This window comes from Mytilus californianus, unplaced genomic scaffold, assembly GCF_021869535.1.
Source record: "Mytilus californianus isolate M0D057914Y unplaced genomic scaffold, xbMytCali1.0.p SCAF_3, whole genome shotgun sequence".
NCBI lineage: Eukaryota > Metazoa > Mollusca > Bivalvia > Mytilida > Mytilidae > Mytilus > Mytilus californianus.
The window spans coordinates 115,929,220-115,951,326 of NW_026262679.1; the positions used below are offsets into that span (position 1 = coordinate 115,929,220).

Here is a 22,107-nt window from a genome sequence, read left to right on the forward strand (position 1 = left end):
GGGGGAGGGTTGAGATCTCACAAAACATGTTTAACCCTGCTGCATTTTTGCGCCTGTCCCAAGTCAGGAGCCTCTGGCCTTTGTTAGTCTTGTATGTTTTTTAATTTTAGTTCATTTATATGTTTTGGAGTTTAATGTGACGTCCATTTTTACTGAACTAGTACACAGTTTTATTTAGGGGCCAGCTGAGGACCACCTCCGGGTTGGGGATTTTCTCGCTGCATTGAAGACCCATTGGTGGCCTTCGGCTGTTGTCTGCTCTTTGGTCAGGTTGTTGTCTCTTTGACATATTCCCCATTTCCATTCTCAATTTTATTACAGTTTAGGTTTTTATGCCCCCCCGCAACTGAAAGTTGGGTGGCATATTGTTTTACCCCTGTCTGTCCTTCTGTCCATCCGTCCCATTATGGATGTATAGTTATTCCAGGTAACTCCTCCTACAGTTTGAATGCTAGGACGTTTTTACTTTGCTGGCTGTTTGTACATATATTGAAGGTGTGCATGTGGTCAGGGTTTTGATTTTTATTTTAAAATATTTGCTCTTTTGGGAGATAGTTGAACTTTGTCATTTTTGGGGTATATACTTGCATAAGAGGTGCAAAGCGTTTCTGGATAACTCCTCCTACAGTGAACCATAGACCTATTTGCTCCCATGCTCAACTTTATGTATTTTAAAATAACACTTTGCATCTGCGGTGGCATTATTTGTGTCTCCCAGACACAATTATATCTCAATGAAAGTCTTACATTGACTTTGTTATAATACAGTTACTTCAGAGTGGAGTGCAGGGGCATCACTTTGTCTAGTTTAAAGATTAAATCCTGTCTGAAGTTATATAAATATAGTTCATAGTGCGTTTGCTGATATCCAATATATTCTCTAGATTATATGCCCATATCCAAGTAGTCGGATCTTTCCATGTCTTGATTTGGACAACAGTTGTTTTATTTTGTTGGACACTTAAATTTGTTGATAAAGCCATCCACGAAAACCACAAAAATTGGTACCCCATGAATAAAAGTACTTTCACAGTAATTGACAAAAATTTGTGCAGAAAACTTGTTTCCGTATGCTAAATCAAAAACAACATATCAGATTAAAACCTTCTGTAAATATATGGTCCACCCCTGTGTAATGAAAGGAAGATCTGTATTGATTTTGCAATCGCTATGTCTAAGGTCAAGTTCATAGTTACTAAAAATAGAAAGAAATTTGTGCAGAAAAGTTTTTTCCAGATACTAAGTCTCATACTTCATAGAGGAGTGGAATCTTAAATAGATATTTGGTAACATACCATAATTGGGAGATCCCTATTCATTTTGAAATCAAGGCCAAGGTTATACATGTAGTTACTAAAATAGATTTGGTTAAGCCAATATTACTGTCTGAATCAGAACAAAAAAGATTCATATCTTAGAATAAACAAAAATCTATGCAATCCTTGAAATGAGTAACATTTGATAAGAAATTATAAAAACACAGTAAAACCACCTAGAAAGAAGAATGAAAAAGAGAAATTCTTAGAATTTTTCACTGTTAAAATGTTCTCCCCAATAATTGAGAATTTTAAATTTTTTCTCACTTTATTAAAGTAAAAGATAGGGACAAAACCTATACATGTATTCTTTATGAACTAGAAAATCTAAATGAGTAAGTAGAGCTAGCAGAATTAATAAGATTTGATGATTTTTACCTCTGATGATTGTTTTTCAGATTGCTCAACCGTCCAGAGTATTTGGTGTATGTCTTATCCATTGTACTGGGACCACAGCTGGCTTTATGGAATCGCTCAAAGACAAGGTGAGTGAACTTGTATTCTGAAAGAAAATGTCATGTTCTTTGTTTCGGAAACGATGCTTGATATCACTTTTAAACTAAGGCTGTCCACATGACTTGACCATTAGTGAATTAATTGTTGTGGAAATGAATGCACATCCATGTAGAAAATTTTGTTCTTGAGATATAAGAATAAATGAGAACTTATCCCTAGAATAAAGGAGATGTGGTTTAATTGACAATGAGACAACTGTCCACAAGAGTCCAATTGACATGGATGTAAGCAACTATAGGCCACAGTACGGCTTTCAATCACTGGTTAACTTTAGCAGGATGGCAATTACCGTGCTACCATATATTCAGAAACAACGAAATGTTTTCATAAGATTTTGTTATGATTAGAATTATTGAAGGAAATTTTTTTACAATTTTAATGCTTGCATAATAATAATGTTGACTGTATACCAGTAATATGTTGACATGACAGTGTGTTTTGATTGCAAGTGTTATTGGGTTGCTGGCTCATTGACATATAACCCCATATCTCCTTTTATTGGTAGATTATAATACTACACTGAATATGATAGAACATTTTCCCACTGAAGGTTTATCTTTTAATGCATCTTGCTGCACTAAAAAAATCTCTGCTGTTTACAAGGTTGTTTCAGTAGTTTCTGTGATAATTACATAATATACTTGACAAATCAGAAAATCAACACAGGTTATCATCAGGTAAACTGTTATATAATACTGTAATCATATCCAGGTGTTAAACACCTATCATCTCACCTGTAATTAATGGTGTAATAAAAGACATAGTTTTATTAGAAGATGAGAGAAGATGATTCTTTATTATCGATTTTGTTGAAAAGCTTTATGTCTTGACAGTTGTCTTATATTTATTGCAAAATTTGAAAAATATATAGGATTCTTTGTCTTCTCCTGATTTTCTCATCAGGAAGTTATTGAACTGAAATTTTCTATCTGACTATAGCATGGTCAGTTTATCATGAAATCTATTTTACTTTCTACAACTGAATCTGTTGATATCTATCTTTTGTAAATAACTGTCAGTTTATAGGAATTGTAAATGATTTTTCGATATATTTGAATTATATCAAACGGTTTTTCTTTCCTCCATACAGGTTTCAATATTGTATTCATAATTTGCATGGATTTTCTACAATAAGGATTACTGGTCAGCTGTTTAAATCTAGTGGCAAATATTTCATGCATATTCAGGACATGAGAAATTGACACACTTTTTGTTGAACATTATGTTTTAACTGCTACCAGAAAAAAATTGAAAAGATTAGAAGCTGAAATTCAATCTGAAAAACACTTTTTGGGCCCAGGATCTTTGATGTATGTAGTTAGATATTCTCCAAAAAAAATCATGAGTTGTGAAATCCTATTCAGAAGAGTATGGTGTATTCTAGATGTCTTCTGGTTATTTGTTGAATGGGTTACTGTCACATTGACATGCTATGATACTTTGGATTAATGACAGCTACTCTGTAGGGTATTGTGCCACAAAATTGACATACATTGACATATACCCTAGATATACTTTAATTTAGATGTGGCTGTAAAGTCAAGTGGAAATCTTTCTCAAAACCAACACTCTCAAAACTAAAGCAGAAAGTATATTGTACTAGTTTGAATATGGATGAATTTTAATAGCCCAGGCCAAATTTAGGGCTGTTGGCTAGTTGATTCAAGGTATCCATAAATAGAGACCCAGAATACCTGTGATAAAGTAGTAAGCTGTAGTTTAGAAGGATATATGTCTCATGTTTGGTTCAGTCACTGATTCAAACAGGTTCACATTAATTTTCATCTCATTTTGGTGACAGTCAATGTCATTGTTCCAAACAGTTTAGAAAACAAGGAGATCTACCATCATATGGGATTTATGTTGATGAGACAGAAAACAAGGAGATAAACCATCATATGGGATTTATGTTGATGAGACAGAAAACAAGGAGATAAACCATCATATGGGATTTATGTTGATGAGGCAGAAAACAAGGAGATCTACCGTCATATGGGATTTATGTTGATGAGGCAGAAAACAAGGAGATATACCGTCATATGGGATTTATGTTGATGAGGCAGAAAACAAGGAGATCTACCATCATATGGGATTTATGTTGATGAGGCAGAAAACAAGGAGATCTACCATCATATGGGATTTATGTTGATGAGGCAGAAAACAAGGAGATCTACCATCATATGGGATTTATGTTGATGAGACAGCAACCTAATGACTCCTCTAAAATCCAAAAGACATCTAGAAGTAATAGTGAAGTTGAAGTAATCATCTGGTATTCAACAGTAGATTAGTGTCTCACTTTACATTGATTTTTGTCTTGTCAGAAAGCAGTCATTAATCCCAGTAGGTTAACATTGATTTTAATTTTATTGGGGACAATTACAATAGATATTTAGTGTTTCCAATAAGGTTAACATTGATTTTAGTCTGTCAGAGGACAGTCATATCTATCCCAGGACAGTCATTCGTCTCAGACCCTTAACATTCAGCAGTAGTATTATAATGACAGGATTATCAGTAACTTAGATTTAGAGATAAGTGTTGTATGATTCTTGCAAAGTTTTAAGGAAATATAAACAGCCCTCACAAATGTCCTAGGATATACTACTGTAAATTCAGAAATTATTGCGAGGTTTTTATTAATGCGAATAATGCGACTGGGTGACTATCGCAATAATAAGAACTCGCATTCTGATGTCTATTGCATATATCTGTATGCAGATTTTCATGATATCGCAATAATTAATCTCGCATTTTTGTCCATTTTTGAAAAATCGCAATAATAAATGCACGCAATAATATCTGAATTTACAGTATATAGGACCACTTGTAATGGATTAGAAGTGCAGAATGACTCATATGTTATTGTATTAATGTCACTGTCTTTTTTTTACCTAAAATACACTATTACAGTAGAATTTTAATGATTTTATTTGAAATCCATAAAATAAGTTTTTATGTTTTCAAAAATCTTAATGTTTGGAAGAGATATTACCTCAGATATGAAAAAAAGAAAGATTTATTCACTTCAAATTTCATATTTACATTTATTCTTGTATATTTCAACAATGTTTTTGTAACCAGAAAAAAATTACATGTATGGGTTTTGCTCATTGTTGAAGGCCATATGCTGACCTATAGTTGCTAACCTCTTATGTCATTTGGTGTCTGGTGGAGATTTTTATGTCTCCAAAAAAGGATGGGAAGACTTATTGTTTTTCTTCTTCTTCTTCCGCCGCTTTTAAATTTCAACTTGTACGCACCTGTTCTCCAAAACTGCTTGTCACATTAACTTAGGGTTCCACAATATGTTAGACTAACATGTCTAGTGGTGCAATCAGGGTTTTGTTTGTGCAGTGGGGTTTATAAAGGGGTACTTTGAGGGGCCAAAAGAAAGGAGGGTTTTACTATAGAACCCTATGGGATTTTATTTTTTTTGTATTTTCAAATGATTATAACTTGAAAACAGTTAGTGATAGACATAATCTTTATAATTGAAAATGTTCTACATGATAAAGCACATCAAATGAAATACAGGGTCAGTTCCCAGGGATCACCCCCCACCCCCAGCCATTCGAGAAAGTTCTAATATCTTGTAAATGGTCAATATCCCCACCCCTAAACCATGTATATTCCTGTTCATCATTTCAGGAAGATTTGAATGATATACAGGGTCAGTCCCCAGGTGTCGCTAATGCATATCACTTCACTGGACCAAACCAGTTTTTACTGGACTTTGCCCAATGTCAGGCGACCCTGGGAATGACGAATTATGGGAGACTTCGTAACATCATCCTGTTACAATCATTTCTTGTTTCTCATTGGTATTCATACCGCAGCTTCTTATTTGTATATGCATGTATGTATAGTTTTGTTGTTGACAAGCTTATTGCATGCTATAATCATTATGATTTCAGCGACTTAACATATTGTATCATTGGTTCCTAAATTCATATTTATGGATTGAGCATCAAAGGTTTGAAGGTTTACATCAATAGATAGAGTAAAGATAATAATCCAGATCTTTGATTATCTTATGATTAACACTAACAACAAACTTAACTAAAGTCAGGTTTTATTAGTAAAGATATTTGAGAAAAATCTAGTAGTTAGCTGTGTCAGATAATCACAAATGATTACTCCCATCCTAATTGTGCCAAGTTAATGATTAAAAACAGCATTTTACATATAAATATTTTCCACTCAAAGGAAGTAAACATTTTCTGTTTTTCTAATATCTTGTTTAGGGTAGTGTATATATATATATTGAATCAATTGACTGTTATATAAACACACTTACCATGGTTAAACATAGCTGATTGATCTATACATGTCTTTTTATTCAAGATTTATAGACTGACAGTGGTTAAACATAGCTGATTGATCTATAGTATAGACTATACATGTCTTATTATTCAAGATTTATAGACTGACAATGGCTTATAGGTTGTTGTCATCATTTATTTTCTTTCTGTTGGAAAATATAGGTTAATGAATATACATGTATTCTTATTTACTGCTGAGTCAGGGATTAAGAAATGCATTTTGTACAAGAATTTGATACCTCTGTTTTAGTCAGTAGGATTATTCAATCCCTCAGTGATAAGAATGTCAAAACATTAATAGTCATTCCTGTCTGCACATTTGCATGTTGTACAAAGACTTAGTTCTTTAACATTCTCTTGGCAAAACCAACCATATGAAAAAAACATTTGTACTTGGACTATATATAAATATTACTATGTAATAACATTAGATATATGAAGAACAATTCAGGGCTGTTAAAAAAACATACCAAAGGCAAGCACTTTGAAATCATATATGGCTGGGTGTTTTTGAACAGTGAAAGTGCAAGAGAAATGATAAAATTGACTACAGTTAGCTACCCTGTTTTCAAAGAGCATTCCATGAGTACCATGTATGTTTTGATAGAACAGGCCAAAGGCAAATTAATGTGAAGCAAAATATGTTACTTATTTAAACAATTGAATAAAAAAAAGTTAATATTGGAATGAATTTGCCTTCAAGTTGGACAACATATCTTATATTTACACATAGATGTTGTTAAATGAAATTTGATACCCTGCATTTATCATGCTTTTCAATAACATATGGTCAAATCGCTGAAAGACCCTCCTCCTAAATTATTGAAAACTATCATTCTGCATTGACAGTAATTATCTTGGTGTAAATTAGATACACCCATTCATGTTAATGTCCTCAAGGTGTATCTAATATTAACGCCTATCTAAAGACTGTCTGGTGTAATCCTGAATTTTTAACTATCCATTGTAGGTGATAGGATGGAAACTAGAACAGATTGGTATGAACCCTACAGCTGAGACTTATCTGGTACTTCATAGATTTGGATCGGTAGGTATCTTATTAAACACACAAAATCTACATTTAAATGTTCCCCCAATTGTCTGCTTTCGTTGTTATTTGTGTTCGTACTAAAGATGACTTCTTTAGGCTAAAATTTTATGAAATACAAGTACGATAAGTTTGAAGCTTAAATTAACCATACGTTAACAGAATTAAGATTGAGTTTTAGATATGATTTGATATAAAAAGTAAAATAACAAAAAAAAACGAACTCTAAGAAAATTCAAAACAAAAAGTCCCTTATCAAATGGCAAAATCAAAAGCTCAAACACATCAAACTAATGGAAAACAACTGTCATATTCCTGTATAAAAAGATATTAAAAACTACCAGAGAATTTTTTTCTTTGCATTTTTAATATATTTTGGCTTTATTTGTTTTTTGGCCTTTCATTTTAATCAGTCAATTTTTTTCTAAAACACGAGTTTGTTGGTTGAGAATTCAAAGACTACTGAAGAAAAATCATTCCAATACAATGGGGAATCTAAGCACACAATGTTTTTCTCACTTTATTCAAAAGTAATATATAATTAAATAATGCATTTCAGATAATTGATTATATGATTAAACATGTTATTCAAACAAGGCTACCATATGTCAATAAACTGAAATTTGAAAATAATTCTCATGAGGAAAAAAAATAATTAGGTTCGACTGAGTAAAGCCAAATGCATTTTTGACTAACATGGTAGAAATATTGCATGATTTTATTTTATCAAGTTTACATTGTTAACTAATATATTAGCATTTTTCTGAGTATGTTTCTTCTGGTATTTAGGGTTATTTTATATAACTACTTTGAACAAATGAAATACATTTTTGAATTTCTTTCTTGAGGATGGTTCCATTTGATATATACTAAAAAGGGTGATTAGCTAAGTCAGTTGATTTAGATATCTAAATAAGAGATAATTTTTAGATTTTAAAAGGGAAATGGGGGGAGGGGGTTACAATATAAAAAAAATATCTTTAAAGTCCTTTTACCTTTGTTTCGGAGATTCTTTGAAAATAAAGTCCTTCATATGATTTTGAATTTCAGTTTTTTATAGAATTATGAATTAGTTACCTCATATTTTAGGCTCTTCTTTAATATCAATGACGACATCTTGCAAAAGATAATTTTTAAAAATTTGTTTTGAGCAATTATGAGGATTTCTATAAATTACTTCCCTTGAATACTTTTCATTTATCCTATGGTTCTAAAATCTTTAATCCTATAATAATAACATATATAAAAGATGTACATTAAGTAGTAGGCATGGAACAAATATATTGTTACTTGTAGTTGGTCAGTTTTATTGTTTTATGTTCAGCTATATAATTGGTCAGATCAAATATACTTCCTAGTAATTTGTCAATTTCTTACTTTGTCAATGTTTGACCAATTAGTACAAAAAGTAACGTTTCAATCCAAAGCCTGAAATGAAAGATATTTTTGTTCATAAAAAAACTATGTAAGAGTGTACTTGCAGGTCCACTATTAAAAAATAATGGGAGTGAATTTGATCTGATATTCTTCATGGGCTAAGCATGGCTTCAATGCCATCTTTTTAATTGTAATTACTGATGCATTATTTTGCTTCCAATATTTCCAGTCATCGAGTTCGGTGAGTTATCTCCACTTGAGATTTATAATTATCTCCCTTTTGTTTGACAAACTGCAACTTTTGTGAGGAGGTGCTTTTCTAAAATTTTGTGTTCAAAAATATTTTAGATATTATTATGAAAAATAAAACATTTTTCTTAGATTTTTTCACTCGTCTAGGGGGGAAATAAGTTGTTTAGTAACTGCCACACTTTAAAATTTCAGTGTAAAATCACATTATTGAAAAGATAGAAACACACATTTTTTTAACCTTCATTTAATTACTCTCATTTTTATACGACCGCAAAAAATTTTTTGCGTCGTATATTGGTATGATGTCGTCGTCTTCCGAAGAAAAATTAGGTTTCCGGACAATAACTTTAGTTCAAGTGAATGGATCTCTATGAAATTTTACCAGAAGGTTCAATACCACAAAAGGAAGGTTGGGATTGATTTTTGGGGTTATGGTACCAACAGCTTAGGAATTAGAGGCCAAAAACAAGCATTTTTGTTGTTTCCGGACAATAACTTGTGTGTAAGTGTATGGATCTTTGTGAAACTGTACCACAAGGTTCCATATCACAAAAGGAAGGCTGGGATTTAGTTTAGGGGTAATTGCCCTAAAAGTTCTGGAATTCGGGACCAAAAAGGGGCCAAAAATCAAGCATTTTTCTAGTTTCCAGACAGTAACTTGTGTTTATGTGTATGGATCTCTATGAAATTGTAATGCAAGGTACCATACCACAAATGGAAGGCTTGGATTGAGTTTGGGGGTAATTGCTCCAAACGTTCAGGAATTTGGGGCCAAAAAGGGGTGATTAACAAGAATTTTTTTAGTTTCCAGACCATAACTTGTGTTTAAGTGTATGGATCTTTCTGAAATTGTACTGCAAGGTACCATACCACAAAGGGAAAGCTGGGATTGAGTTTGGGGGTAATTACTAAAAGGGGGTAAAAAAATATTAGGGGTGGAGGGATTGTTTTATAATTTTTGGGTTTTTTTTTCTTAAAATTGTCCATTTATGCATTTATTAGGGCCCTGCCGAATGGCGGCCGCCCTATAGTGATCAGTCTGTCCGTCCGTCTGTCTTGACATGTATATTAACCAACACCAGAGGGTGTGTCATAATGTATGTTCAACTTCCTAGGTCAAAGGTCAAGGTCAAAAAACTGGTTTTAGTTGACAACCCCATGTCCTATGGTAAAGATCATGTCCGCTATATATCTTGAGAACCGTTATGATTTCAAAGTTTATACTTGATATGTATATAAACCAACACCAGAGGGTGTGTCATAATTTATGTACAACTTCCTAGGTCAAAGGTCAAGGTCAAAAACTTTGGTTTCATTTTACAACCCCATGTCCAGTGATAAAGATACAAATTTTTTACCACACATTATTCACAGCGGGGCCCACAGAGATGGCTCCCATCTCAATGATATCTAGTTATTTCTAATTTATATTTAAAAGCAAAACATACTGATATTGCAGGAGATACACACCAAACATGACGTGTAAATTATTATATGAAGTATTGTGCAACATCACACTATTGTGCAATAGCAGGAAATCTTCAATTGCATAGTATTGTGCAATAGCAAGAAATCTTCAATTGCATAGTATTGTGCAATAGCATAAAATTGCACAATAGCAAGAAATCTTCAATTGCACAGTATTGCACAATATCAAGAAATCTTCAATTGCACAGTATTGCAGAATAGCAAGAAATATCCAATTGCACAGTATTGTGCAATAGCACAATAATGCCCAATAGCCAGAAATCTTCAATTGCATAGTATTGCGCAATAGCAATAAATATCCAATTGCACAGTATTGTGCAATTGCAAGAAATCTTCAATTGAAAATTACTACAAATATTTCAACCCATTTCAAATTTTAAAGATTTTTCACCGCATTTATTTTGTGTCAGAAACCTATATTATGTCAAAAATTTGATCACAATCCAAATTCAGACAGTATCAAGCTTGAATATTGTGTCCAAACTTGCACCAACTGTTCAGGGTTCGACCTCAGCGGTCGTATCAGGCTGCGCTCAGCGAAGCATTTTATTGTTAATATGAGTTTCTTTGTTTTGTCTTTTTTGTCAAATTGACCCCTTATAATAGTGAATTGGATATTACTAATGATAATGATAGAATTTTTATTGCTGCATATAAAACCATATATTACTTTATAATTTTTGTCAAGTGCAAGTGTTTCATCAGTATCTGTACAATGATAATGAATGATAATGGAACTAGACACAAGTCAATACACACAAAAGTTGTACAATGATAGTGAATGATAATGGAACTAGACACAAGTCAATACACACAAAAGTTGCTGTTTAAGTGATTTTTATTATGCAGTCCAATAACATTTATAGCTACTTCTAATTTTGTTTAATTTTATGAGAGAAGACACATATATAGTTATATCTTGGAGCACCAGATGATTTTATCAATTTTATAGAAGTATTGATTATTTCAGTTTTATTTATAATTATGATAGTTACATTTGTAATAATAGTTATGTCAATAATTGCTAGGAACTGTCAGGGATTGAAGTGGAATGCCATGGGACCAGGGTTTAATTTAATGTCAACATGGGAAAATTTAATATCAAATTAGAAATGAAATCTTATTGCTCCTCAAGTGGGTAAAGGTAGTCCCAGAGCTGCATATTTTAAATTTGACCTCTCATTCATATTTTAATATTATTGTGGACAAACTATTAAATGGTACAACAATAAAACGTCCTTTTCCCAGTTCACTTAATTGACAAGTATGAAGGGAATGCATTGGAAGTAAAGCTTTTGAATTACTGAGAAGTTAAATTACAGAACAGATAAATGCATGATGAATGATATTTTGCATGATTATAATTCCAGAAATCAGCTTCATATTTTGACTAAACTATCATGCCTGTTTATAATCGACATTACAATTGCTTTTCTCTTAAGAATCAGATTACTTGATCAGTGTTGATCATTAACCTTTACTCAGCTTGGAAAGCATGTATTTTCTTATTTTCTCAATCTTAGATAATGGAAAAGCATGGTATATTTTACAAAGATTGAAAGTGCAATTGTACTAATTGGGTGATATCATCCATTTTGCATTGCATGTATAAAGTGAACAGCATACTTACTGGAATATTTGTTACATATGATTAGAATATTTCAAAATGATGTATTTTGTAATGCAGTGTTTTCTTGTATGAGTACAATTTTTCTCTTTTCTTTATAGTTTTTGCATGTTAAAACACTAAAATTTCTAATCTTAAATTTATGATTAATTGTAATATATACATGTCTGTCTGACAGTGTTCTCTTGACAATGACCTCACTTCAATGGATCTTCGATCAATAATAAGTTTTTATGATAACTGTAGTATGACCTTGATCTCAATGTTGAGTACTTTTAACCTAAAATTCAGTCTTAATCGATAAAACAGGTGAGACATTTTAGACTGTCGACTTTGGTTTTTTTTTTTACATTAAATCTCAGTTTTCCACAGAAGTAACAATTGAGATGAAAAAATAACTAAACAACACTGAGGTATTTATATTGGATATTAATATTGTAAGAATACTGTAAATCCAGAAATTTTAGCAATGATTTTATTATTGCCAATATTGCAAAAATAAAAACTTGCATTTAAGTTTTGATAGCTTTATTTATATGCAGATTTTACAGAAATTTGCAATAATCAATCTCACATTTTTGTCCATTCTTCAAATATTGCAATAATAAATGCATGCTAAAATTTCTGAATTTACAGTATTCTGTTATTTCTTCACTTGCTTGATGTACACTACTTTCTTATGGATTATTGAGTTCTTTTATACCTGTGAGTATTACAGATTTGATCCACAACATGGACAATATAATCAACCATCATTTAGATAGAAGCAGAAATTGTTTAACTGCACCTTTTTCTGAGGACGATGCCATTATTCAGTGAGGAATATGACATAACTTGTATTCTTTGACTGCATTTTCCTGATTTTTGCCTTCTTAATTGTAGAGATTCCCTTGGAATATTGTAAAAATATTATTTGCCTCTTGTTTGTTAAATTCTATTATTCCCTATAATAATGGACAGAAGATACATCTTTGTAAATTCAATAAATGATTTCTCAGTGGTCAGTGTACAGAACATTTGAAATGTCACAGTTTATCAGTGACAATGGCTGCTTACAATTTCTACCAGTCCAATAATTACAACATCAAAGATGTTATCTTAAGCTCAATTAATAACTGCGGGATATCTCATGTCATTACAATGTCGCAGCAGTAAATCACTTCATGGGATTACATAAGATTTTGATAATGATTGGTATACTTGATGATCTTGAACAGAGTTTTAAGAATCTTATTTCGATATGTTCCTCAAAGGTTGTTGTTGTTGACAAGATTTAATGGAACATTTTCTTACATTTGTGACAATAATTACACTCTCTCAAGCCAAGGAAATTGATTTTTGGAGAGCACAAATGTTGTATATTTAATATCAAATCCCACAGTTTATGTGATAGTGCTGCATCGCTGTATCCATTACATGATAATTTATTTCCCATTAAGCTTTTAGAAGAATTTAAATCAGCTTAAAATTTGATGTAAATTCTTTCCCACTTCATATTTTGTTGTGTATGCTTATTAGGAATGTTAAAAAGTCATGGAGATATGGATTCATCATTAAGATGACATAGATGGCAAATTTATATTGATTGGGATTTTGAAGAGATAATCTAGTCTGAAAACTAGGAAATATACTTTTTCTTTTGTGAACTATGTCTCATTAATTTTAACCTTTTTGTATAATTTCAACATGTTCAATCTTTTACTAGGTTGGGGAAAAAATGTTGTTACACCACTATTTCCATTTTTGTCTTGCCTTCGTAGCAGTCTCAGAAGAAACAGAGGGTTACATGAATGTTCAATACCACAACACAGTTCTTTAACTGTCTGGTTCTAACTTAAATTTTATGTCGGGGGCAGATTCAGGTGGCGGCGTGCACCCCCCTAAAATTTGCAAAGCATGGGTTGTCCTCAGCTTTATAAAGAATATTTCGATAGTTTTACCTCAAAAAAATTTTTGCCTCACTCCGCTGGCCAAAAAATTTAGATAACCTAAAATCCTGGATCCGCCCCTGTATGTCTCTTTCTCATTATAACCATAGTTTTTTGTAAGTTCATTTGTACAAATAAGATTTGCTATTTGAATCAAATATGATAACTATCTCTGGTTGTCTTTGATTGACCTTATAAACTGTACAAATCACTTCAGTCTATAATCACTATTGATAGAACTTAGATGTTTGATTCTTGTGCAATAAATCTTCATATAATGAGAAGCTGCATTCCATCGTCTGATTATGTGTAGAAGTTATATTGGCCTCAACAACTAGTCTGTGACTGTCTGTCAGCAATTCTATGGTTGCATGATAAGTCAGGATTGCCTCAACCAATTTCAATCTAATTGGGGGGAGGGGGGTTGATATAAATGTTTTTTGAGATATTAAAGTATCTTTTTAAAAATAGTAACACATTATTCTTTGTTATGGTTGATGCCATTGAAAAAAGCTGACTCTGCAGTTCAGTATAATCACTTTGTAACCAGTTCTAATTCCAGGAATCTTTTTATCTTTCTGCTTATTAATTTTTATTAGTAATTGTATATAATATTGATCAGTTGAGGCCTTCAGTTTGGGATGGGAATGGATTCTTTTAATATAACTTTTTGAAAGCTATCCGTATGTACAGTAATCTGTTTTCCTATTCTTGTTCTGCAAAATTACTATTTGTTTCGAAGATAATCAATTTTTCTTAGATAAAATGTTTTCCTCATTAGCAGGTAAATCTGTTCCAATGCTGTTAAGATTAAAACAAAATACAAACATGTATGTAAATATTGGCAATCTGTGAAGTACACAGCTCATTATTGGTAGATAAGGATTGGTAAATGGTTTTTTTTCGCGAAATTAATATTTCTTTTAATGATTTCATATCTTATGATGATAGGATGCCCATATAATCTATAAATCTCATAATTTGTATAGTAATATGTTTGTGCCTTGTTTTCATACTAGCATAACATGTCTGAAATATCTTTCTTTCTGAAATCAAACTATGATAAACAATCAGTGGTTCAATCTCAGCTTCAGACTAGTATGCAATCTCCCCAATGGTATAATTGTATGTTTTACAGATTATAATAAACAATTAATTTCCCCATAGGCGACAATGATAGCCTTTTTCGAGATACAGACTTTAGAAAGCTGATTTTTTTAACAAAACCTTGCTTGAATTAAAGAAAAGTTATTAGGACAGTATTTTTTGGTCCAAAAAATATAGGTTCGCGTTGCTTTTCTTAGCGTAATTTGTACTTATCTCCCATGCCTATCAATATTGCACTTAAAAATACGTGTCTCATCCTAGCGTTTAAAAGACATCTCAGTTCCGTTAGGGCTAAGGAAAATAATTTATTTGGCCTTTGGTATAATGCAGAATGCACGAAGTCTCTAATTACAAAAAATAACGGGCGCACATATCAACCAATCAGGATTAGCTATACTCTTAATTCTGAATACCATGTTATGCTCATAAAATGGCTGCGCCCATAAAATCTAATGGTGTATTGTAACCTATACGCTATTTAATACTTTCTAGAATCATGCAATTCATAGTTCGTTAGATGCATAAATATATATGCCACACAAAAATCATCTTCAAAACGTTCTGGCATTACTCTCTGAATTTTCACAATTTTTTATCAGAGGTAACCCCAGTCAAAAAATGTGAAAAAAAAAATTCTGATTTTTTTAGTAAATGCGGTACTGCTAAAAAGGGCCTGAAGGTAATGTCCACTTTCTCCAATGATTCTTTATATGTCATCAAGTACTGATTATATTGATACCAAAACCGATCCAATATGTAACTACTACGGTGAATTTTGAACAACAGTTTTAAATGAAACCATTTTCGTATAAAAGTACATTTTTGAAACAGACTATAGCATTTCAAAATATAAAAAATGTGTAAATATTTGTGTTGAAACAGCGAAAACTATTCGTTAACTACAAAATGTCATGCCTATTCTAATTTTTATAGTCTGCCATTCGAGTGAACATTTCAATGTTCGAAGGGGATCATTTCTGTACATTTTCACTGAATTTGGTAATTTCGATAACAGCACTTGGATCGAGATTGTCATGTTTAAAAATCGATTTGTATATCCAAACTCTAGACGTGTATGTGCTTTTTTCAAACAAATCAGCAGAAGTTCAGAAAATGACATATTCTCTCCACAGTAAGTCAAAAGTCGAACCCACCCTTGTTTCTAAGGTAAAACGCTATACAAATATGAAACAGACTATAGCTTAAAAACTAGTTAATCAATAATTCATTTGTCACCAAAAAATACGGTTTCACATCAAATATCCAGTAAAATTACTGTTTTTGACACTTTTTGAGCACTATGATAAAGAAATGTCGACGCTGTATAGATTATAATAAACAATTAATTTCCCCATAGGCGACAATGATAGCCTTTTTCGAGATACAGACTTTAGAAAGCTGATTTTTTTAACAAAACCTTGCTTGAATTAAAGAAAAGTTATTAGGACAGTATTTTTTGGTCCAAAAAATATAGGTTCGCGTTGCTTTTCTTAGCGTAATTTGTACTTATCTCCCATGCCTATCAATTTTGCACTTAAAAATACGTGTCTCATCCTAGCGTTTAAAAGACATCTCAGTTCCGTTAGGGCTAAGGAAAATAATTTATTTGGCCTTTGGTATAATGCAGAATGCACGAAGTCTCTAATTACAAAAAATAACGGGCGCACATATCAACCAATCAGGATTAGCTATACTCTTAATTCTGAATACCATGTTATGCTCATAAAATGGCTGCGCCCATAAAATCTAATGGTGTATTGTAACCTATACTCTGCATCATTTCTCCATTAATGATTAACCCTCTTACAGTTCAGATCTATTATTGATTTCTACTGGTAGTTGAGTTAGTGTTGCATTAAGGTGTTAAAATACAAACTTAAGCTATTTTTCCTGATTAGTGTCGCGATGTTAGCTTCCATAATCAATTGTTGTTGACACACAGATAGAATCATTAAATGAACTCTGCTCAATAATAATGATTATTATAAGTTTCCATGACATTAGTACTACTGATAATGTCTATAGGGATTTATGAATGAATTGTTGTATCTGTAAGATGATCACTTGATCAATACTTTACTAATGGAGGTTCCTCACAGTGGGTATTACCCTGAAAGTAGCAGGTATTTCAGTATTGGCTTCCATTGCTGCATACTTCTTTTATAAATTCACCATTCAAAAATTCTTATCTTTCATTGAAAATTTCAATCTTCTCCAGATTTTATGTATCCATTATGGCTTTCTGCCTTTAAAGGTCCGAAGGGGCAAGCTCCCAACATAATTCCTTCTTTTCCTTGGAAATCAGAACATCACTTATCTAAAGCCTTTTGAATAATTAACATTGCCATGTTTTTGCATGTCTTCATTGTCAATCATGATTGCTGTTTGCAGGAAACTTCAAAAAAGATCTGAGTATTTACTGACATGGATACCATTAAAAGACAAATAGAACATAGAGGATAAAAAATATTGATGGGCTGAAATACTAATTAATCATTCGTTACAATCATAAAATTGCAATAAAATGATATATGTTCTTGTAAAGGCTCATGCCTAGCTTTACAAACCCATGCCTTTTAAGGAGATTTTTTTTTAAAGTGCTTAAAACAAACCAATTTATTTTTGATCCAACTAAATTCAAATTTGAAGTCTATACAGAAATTAATTGTGAAATTCTTCAGTTTCGACACAACCAATCCCCCTCCTAAAAAATATTTTATTCTGCTCAAAACTTTCACATCATTCAACCAAATCTACAATCCTGGTAATTGTATAGGAGTATTGTTTTGAAGCAGCAGATCTTGTTAAGACTTGGAAATATTTTTGATTCCTTTCATATTTTTGGGGTACATTTTATGAAATCAAGAGCCCATTACATAATTTTGTAGTGTAAGTATATATATGACCTAGCTATTTATGTTCTTCCAAATAGAATTACAGTTATTGTATATTTTCCTTCCTGGCACACTGCATTGTTGACGACATGTTTAAATTATTGAGTCAATCTAAACTTCTATCAAGGCATCTGTATAATATCATGGATGGAAATATTATTAAAACGTTATATGACAGGATATATTTGGAGTCCAATGTTCTAGTGATAGTTGATTTAGAAATAAAATGTACTTAATTATCTGGGATTCACAAAACATCTTCTGTTTTGACAGTAAAGTACTCTGTCCCAAGTTACATAAAATGTAATCCATTTAATAGATTGTTTATTGATCATCATCAGAAAAAAGGATGAAAGCTGTCTGTCTACAGGACATTATTTGTTAGATGGCAAATAATTGTATGGTCTAACCTCAATGAATAACATTTATATTCATGTTGAATTACCATCCTGGTATTACTGAATTTTACCATTTTCTGTTGTGACTTTACGACAGAAAAATATTATTTTGAGTTCATCAAAAGTTACTTTCATATATCTATTTCTAGATGCAACAAAAGAAGTCTGTGAAGGATTTTGTATTTAATTAAATCCGACTATAAATGTTCTCCATGTATGTTTTTATTGCATTTAAGCTTAAAGGATAAAGTTTATATTGAAAATGACAGTCTTTATTCTTTTTTCATTGATATTACAGGGAAAAAAAAAAAAAATGATTTAGCAAGAGATATCATTATTTTTGAATTCACAGATACAAAAAAGTATATATGGCTATCTGCATATTGTTTAGTTGAACAGAGAAAAAATGTCTGTGTTGTACAAGAAGAACCAATCAATACTTGGACAAAAGATTAGTTTTATGTTTAATGGATATTGAATTTTTGTTCTGCAAATATCGAAGTAGTCCCTTTGAAAAGAAATCAGCTGGTAGTTAATAGTATTAAACATCCTTACCTTTAGAAAAAAAATAAAGAAATTCTTTACAAAGTTTTGAAACTATTTGGAAGTCCAAAGAAAACTTTTAAAAAAATGCTATATTTTATCTTCAATGAGGGGCCTTGGTGGCTGAGTGGTCCAAGTAGTTCATCTACAGTGATCACTTGCCCTGTCAACTCTGATGTTTTGAGCTTGAATTGTCTGATGGGGAGCTTCAATGAGGGGCCTTGGTGGCTGAGTGGTCCAAGTAGTTCATTTACAGTGATCACTTGAACTGTCAACTCTGAGGTTATGAGCTTGAATTGTCTGATGGGGAGCTTCAATGCGGGGCCTTGGTGGCTGAGTGGTTCAAGTAGTTCATTTACAGTGACCACTTGCCCTGTCAACTCTGATGTTATGAGCTTTAATTGTCTGATTAGGAGCTTCAATGAGGGGCCTTGGTGGCTGAGTGGTCCAAGTAGTTCATTTACAGTGACCACTTGCCCTGTCAGCTCTGAGGTTATGAGCTTTAATTGTCTGATTAGGAGCTTCAATGAGGGGCCTTGGTGGCTGAGTGGTCCAAGTAGTTCATTTACAGTGATCACTTGACCTGTCAACTCTAAGGTTATGAGCTTGAATTGTCTGATGGGGAGCTTCAATGAGGGGCCTTGGTGGCTGAGTGGTCCAAGTAGTTCATCTATAGTGATCACTTGCCCTGTCAACTCTGAGGTTAGGCCAAGTAAATTTAATTAGTAGATTTTCATCCAAATTTTTGAAAAAAATGGGGTGGGTGGGAGGATTATATTTTTTATTTTTTATTAGATATGAAACGCTCTTGTGACGTGTTCTTCATATATGCAAGTGTAATAATAAGGTTCTATCATGTATATACATGTATAACGAATCGAACATACAAAGAAATGCAAAAACCAAAATTTGAAACAGGATGTTATTAATGAAACGAAATTATCGACAGTTACCGGTAACGAAAAATGAACAAAATCTGGAAATCGTAAATTTTTCAAAATAAAAAAATTTGGGGCGGAACGATTTCAGAGGGGCGGGCGGGGATGAAAATCTATCAATTAATTTTAATTGGCCTTATGAGCTTGAATCATCTGATTGGGAGCTCTATTCTTCTCTAATCTTTACAGGCAAGGATTGCCAGATTTCTACCTCTACCAATAAAAATTGACTGCCATGATATATTATGGGTTCATTTATTTTCGTGGGTACCAGTTTGCATGGATTGAGAGAAAAAAAATAATTGTGGTGATTTAATTTGTGGATTTTGCCAAAGTCTTCCCTCAAACCTATAGAAAATATGTCCTTTGTTGAACATTTAAATTTTTGGTTCACCTATACCCACGAAATCCACGAAAAAAGGTATCCCACAAATGATAATAAATCCACAGCAACCAAAGTTGCTGAAAGTGGTAAATGAACCATTTTGATAAGAGTTCCTTTCTTTCGTAATTCTGTCTTATCAATTTTTGTACTCATGCAATACTGTTATTGACCTGGTATGAATAGGTTTAGATCATACTTCTGTACATTGTTATACCCCACACAATGAAGTATTCAATGTTTTACTATGACTGACATAGTGTTGGTTGTATGTAGGATAAATATTTCCCTGTAAATCCATAGATCTGTTGTAGAATTTATATTTAACACATTATATGAGTTGCATTTATATCTTATACCTTATACCTATAGATGCTTGAAATACTATAGATTATAACTATAATGTATACATTTTGATTTTTTAGCTAGTGTCTATATAATGAACTAACAACTTTTACAACTATTCATTTAAAACTCAATGATAAAATCATATTTCAGGAGGTTGAATAAAAAAGTTAATACTGGAACTTATTATGTTTTTGCCAGTTCTTTTAACTTCAAATACTGATACTATCAATTTCAAAGCATAGTATGACGTTATCCTAATTTTATACCATTTTGCTTTGTACAGTTAGTTCTGAACCTATTCCATAAGTTGAGCAAGATACATCTTTAAATGCCAATTATAGATAAATAAAATTTTTCCTTTTTCTTTTAATATAGTTTGAGAAAGCAAAGAATAAAGATGACTTAAACAAAGTGATTGCAACATTCCAGGACTCTCTTAGACACCACATAAATCCTCATAACTTACACAGATTTGTACAGTCTTTCATGAAGTAAGTACACCATATAGACCCTCATTACCTATACAGACATGGAGTAAGTACACCATATAGACCCTCAAAGTCTTCACGCTTAACTACAGGCCCACCAGCCCAGGCTTGTAAAAATGCCTTTGGGCCTTGAAAATCACCTCTACAGTCTACAGGCCAATAGAATATAACTAAAATTTTCGTAAAATTCAGCTTTGGGCCTGTAGATTCAAAAGTTTATCGTGAAGACTGCCCTCATTACCTATACAGACATGTAGTAAGTATACCATATAGACCCTTAAAAAATACACAGAAGTGTATTGTCTTATGAAGAAAATACAGCAAAATTATCTTCATGAAGTAAGTACACCCTGAGCCAGATTTTTTTAGTTCTTCAGGAAGTAAGTACTTTTCATGAAGTAAGTTCACCATATAGACCCTTATTTTGACACATATTTGTAAGTTTTTAATGAAGTCAGAACACCATATTGACCCTCATAACTTCTCATGAAGTAAGGACACTATATAGACCCTCATAACTTTAAAAAAATTATACAGACTTTCATGAAGTAATTATATATGGACATAACTTCTCAAACCGCCTCAGTGGTTTGATCTGGATCCCTGCCAAGGTCAAACAAAAGATTTTAAAGTTTGTATATGCTGCTTCTCCACTTATCATGCAGGATTAAGAATAAAGAGCAAAAACTGGTTTCCCAGAGTCAGACTAAAATGTCTGGATATGACAACACATCTTCCTGTGGATTGTTGCTCACCAAATTAATACACCATATAGACCCACATTAATGTATGGTCTTTCATAAAGAAAGTAAACCATATTAATACTCATAGCTTACACAGGTTTGTGCATTAATGACCATCTAAAAGACCAGTTCTTTTTCTCAGATACGTGTGATGATGAAAGTCTTCCATTTCTTCTGCTATTTAATTTCCATTTAACCAGTTGGAAAATATGTTGTGTCAAATCAATAAAATAGTAAGAAAGTGTATCAACTTGTCATACTTATCTGAATCCTTTTCCCAGAGTATTAGAAAGTCTAATTTGTTTTATTCCTGACAATAAAACTGATTAACTTACTAGATAATGAATATTAAACAGATAAAAAACCAGTAATATTTATAAATTGAATAG

At 32.1% G+C, this 22,107-nt stretch overlaps 1 protein-coding gene across 3 annotated transcripts in view; it reads left to right on the forward strand.

Moving 5' to 3' along the window:
* The window catches only part of LOC127735905 (uncharacterized protein ZK1073.1-like), a 55,836-nt gene that overhangs the window by 23,454 nt on the left and 10,275 nt on the right, over nt 1-22,107 (forward strand). For 2 of the 3 annotated variants that reach the window (XM_052246334.1, XM_052246337.1), the window contains 4 exons: nt 1,715-1,801; nt 7,128-7,205; nt 8,812-8,823; nt 20,863-20,978. In XM_052246334.1, the coding sequence (XP_052102294.1) occupies nt 1,715-1,801; nt 7,128-7,205; nt 8,812-8,823; nt 20,863-20,978 (293 nt within the window). The remainder of the gene's footprint in view (nt 1-1,714; nt 1,802-7,127; nt 7,206-8,811; nt 8,824-20,862; nt 20,979-22,107) is intronic. The other variant, XM_052246335.1, reaches the window with a different exon arrangement.